The sequence below is a fragment of the Etheostoma cragini genome, chromosome 17 (genome assembly GCF_013103735.1).
Source record: "Etheostoma cragini isolate CJK2018 chromosome 17, CSU_Ecrag_1.0, whole genome shotgun sequence".
In the NCBI taxonomy this organism is placed as follows: Eukaryota; Metazoa; Chordata; class Actinopteri; order Perciformes; family Percidae; genus Etheostoma; species Etheostoma cragini.
This window is the reverse complement of record NC_048423.1, coordinates 25,309,012-25,310,631: the sequence shown is the minus strand read 5'-3', so window position 1 is coordinate 25,310,631 and position 1,620 is coordinate 25,309,012. Positions and strand designations below refer to the sequence as shown.

The 1,620-nt window shown below is 45.1% G+C and overlaps 1 protein-coding gene across 1 annotated transcript in view; it reads right to left on the bottom strand.

Annotated features, from left to right (window-relative positions):
- Positions 1-1,298, bottom strand: part of slc18a2 (solute carrier family 18 member 2) — a 35,184-nt gene extending 33,886 nt beyond the window's left edge. The window contains exon 1 of the mRNA XM_034897916.1: positions 904-1,298. Within this exon, the coding sequence (XP_034753807.1) occupies positions 904-1,283 (380 nt within the window). The 5' untranslated portion in view covers positions 1,284-1,298. The remainder of the gene's footprint in view (positions 1-903) is intronic.
- Between the last annotated feature and the right edge of the window lie 322 nt (positions 1,299-1,620).

Below are 1,620 nucleotides of genomic sequence, written 5' to 3'. Positions count from 1 at the left end.
CTTGACTTGCCTTGTATTGTCCTCTGTCAGGAGGGAAGGTGACTAACAACAGGTAATGTTCCTTGCCTCAATTACAGCATCTGTGTGCCCATCGGAGACACTAAATATTGCTTTGAGGTGAGAACCAATGATGTTGGAGCATCCACGCTTCTCCCTCGCCACTGAACATTTATCTCACATTCTGCTCAAATCTTCGGACTGGCTGTGTTCTGGTAGCTTTTATTCTTCAGAATTCCTTTGTTTTCTTGACCCATTGTTAAAAAGATGTCCTCTTGATTTAAGGTGCCACTATACTTGCAGCAAAAAAATGAAAATTGTGAAGCAGTAAAAATCAAACTCAAAATCCACGATAATGGCTCACCCTGGCAATTTTTAGTCCAAAAGATTCAGCATTAAAAGGCACAGTACTATTGAAGCTACATTGGTCTTCTATGATAGACTGGTCCTACCAGACTCTGGGTCCATTAGCCTGGTCCTACCAGACTCCGGTACATTTAATTAGTTCAGAGAGTCTGGCCACTCCCCATTGACCAGTGTTAACTTCCTTAAAGGCGGATACTCTGTTGAAGTTTAAAACTATTGGATCTGTCCCGAGCCACTCTTGTAGGTGGCTCCACCCTCTTACGTGCTGTCTGGCAGGACCAGGCTAACAAGAGGGGAGACGACAACATCTATCAGCTCAGCATCGCAAGCGTTAGCCTTGGTTAACTCCTTCACCACTAACAGAGGGAGCTGGAAAATCCCAAGCCCCATGGGGTGGAAGGCAACAACATCATGGCCCCCAACAGAACTCAGCAAGGATTGTTCTTACTCAGTCTTTCTCAGCCACCCCCTCTGTTTGCACCAGTAAAACTTTGCTATACAATTATTATATTCACACAGAGACACCAGTGAAAAGCGTACCTGTTTGTGAGTGGGCCAATGAAGGGGTTGGTAATCAGCTGTAAGGTGGCCTTGGAGGCGAACAGCATTCGCACTTTGACGTTCTCACTGAGCAGCCTGCTTGCAGACTGGGGGCAGTCAGAGGAGTTGTGTGGCAGCTCTGTGGTAGCAGCGGCTGTAGGGACCAGGTCCGGAGACCAGGCTGTGGCGTTGAAACCTGGAGACCTCACGGTGTTGTCGTATAAGGACACAATGCTGTGGAAGGTTCCTGGAGCAGCCGGCTGGGACGCAGTGATGTTCTTCAACACTACGTCTGTTGACTCATCCAGATTGTACAGGTAGCTGGGGATGATGGGAACTAGAGGGAAAAGAAAGGTTAGAGGAGGTTGGTGCAATGACATATGACACTGACTGATTCACTAGCATGATGCTATTCCAACATACTGAATGTCAGCTGAAGAGGGCTTATCACAAGCACTATCCTAACGGAAGAAAGAGACCTCCATGACAACATACCCACAAATTACTCTAAAGAAAAGAATATATATTTTCAACTATTTTTATAGTGTCAAATAATAACAGCAGTCAGCTCAAGACACTTTCCAGATAGTAGGTCTAGACCACACTCTATAATTTACAAAGACCCAACAATTCCCTCCAGAACATTTGGTGTGAAAGTGGTGAGGAAAAGCTTCATTAAAACAGACATAATGTACATAAATCATGTGTTTTTCATCT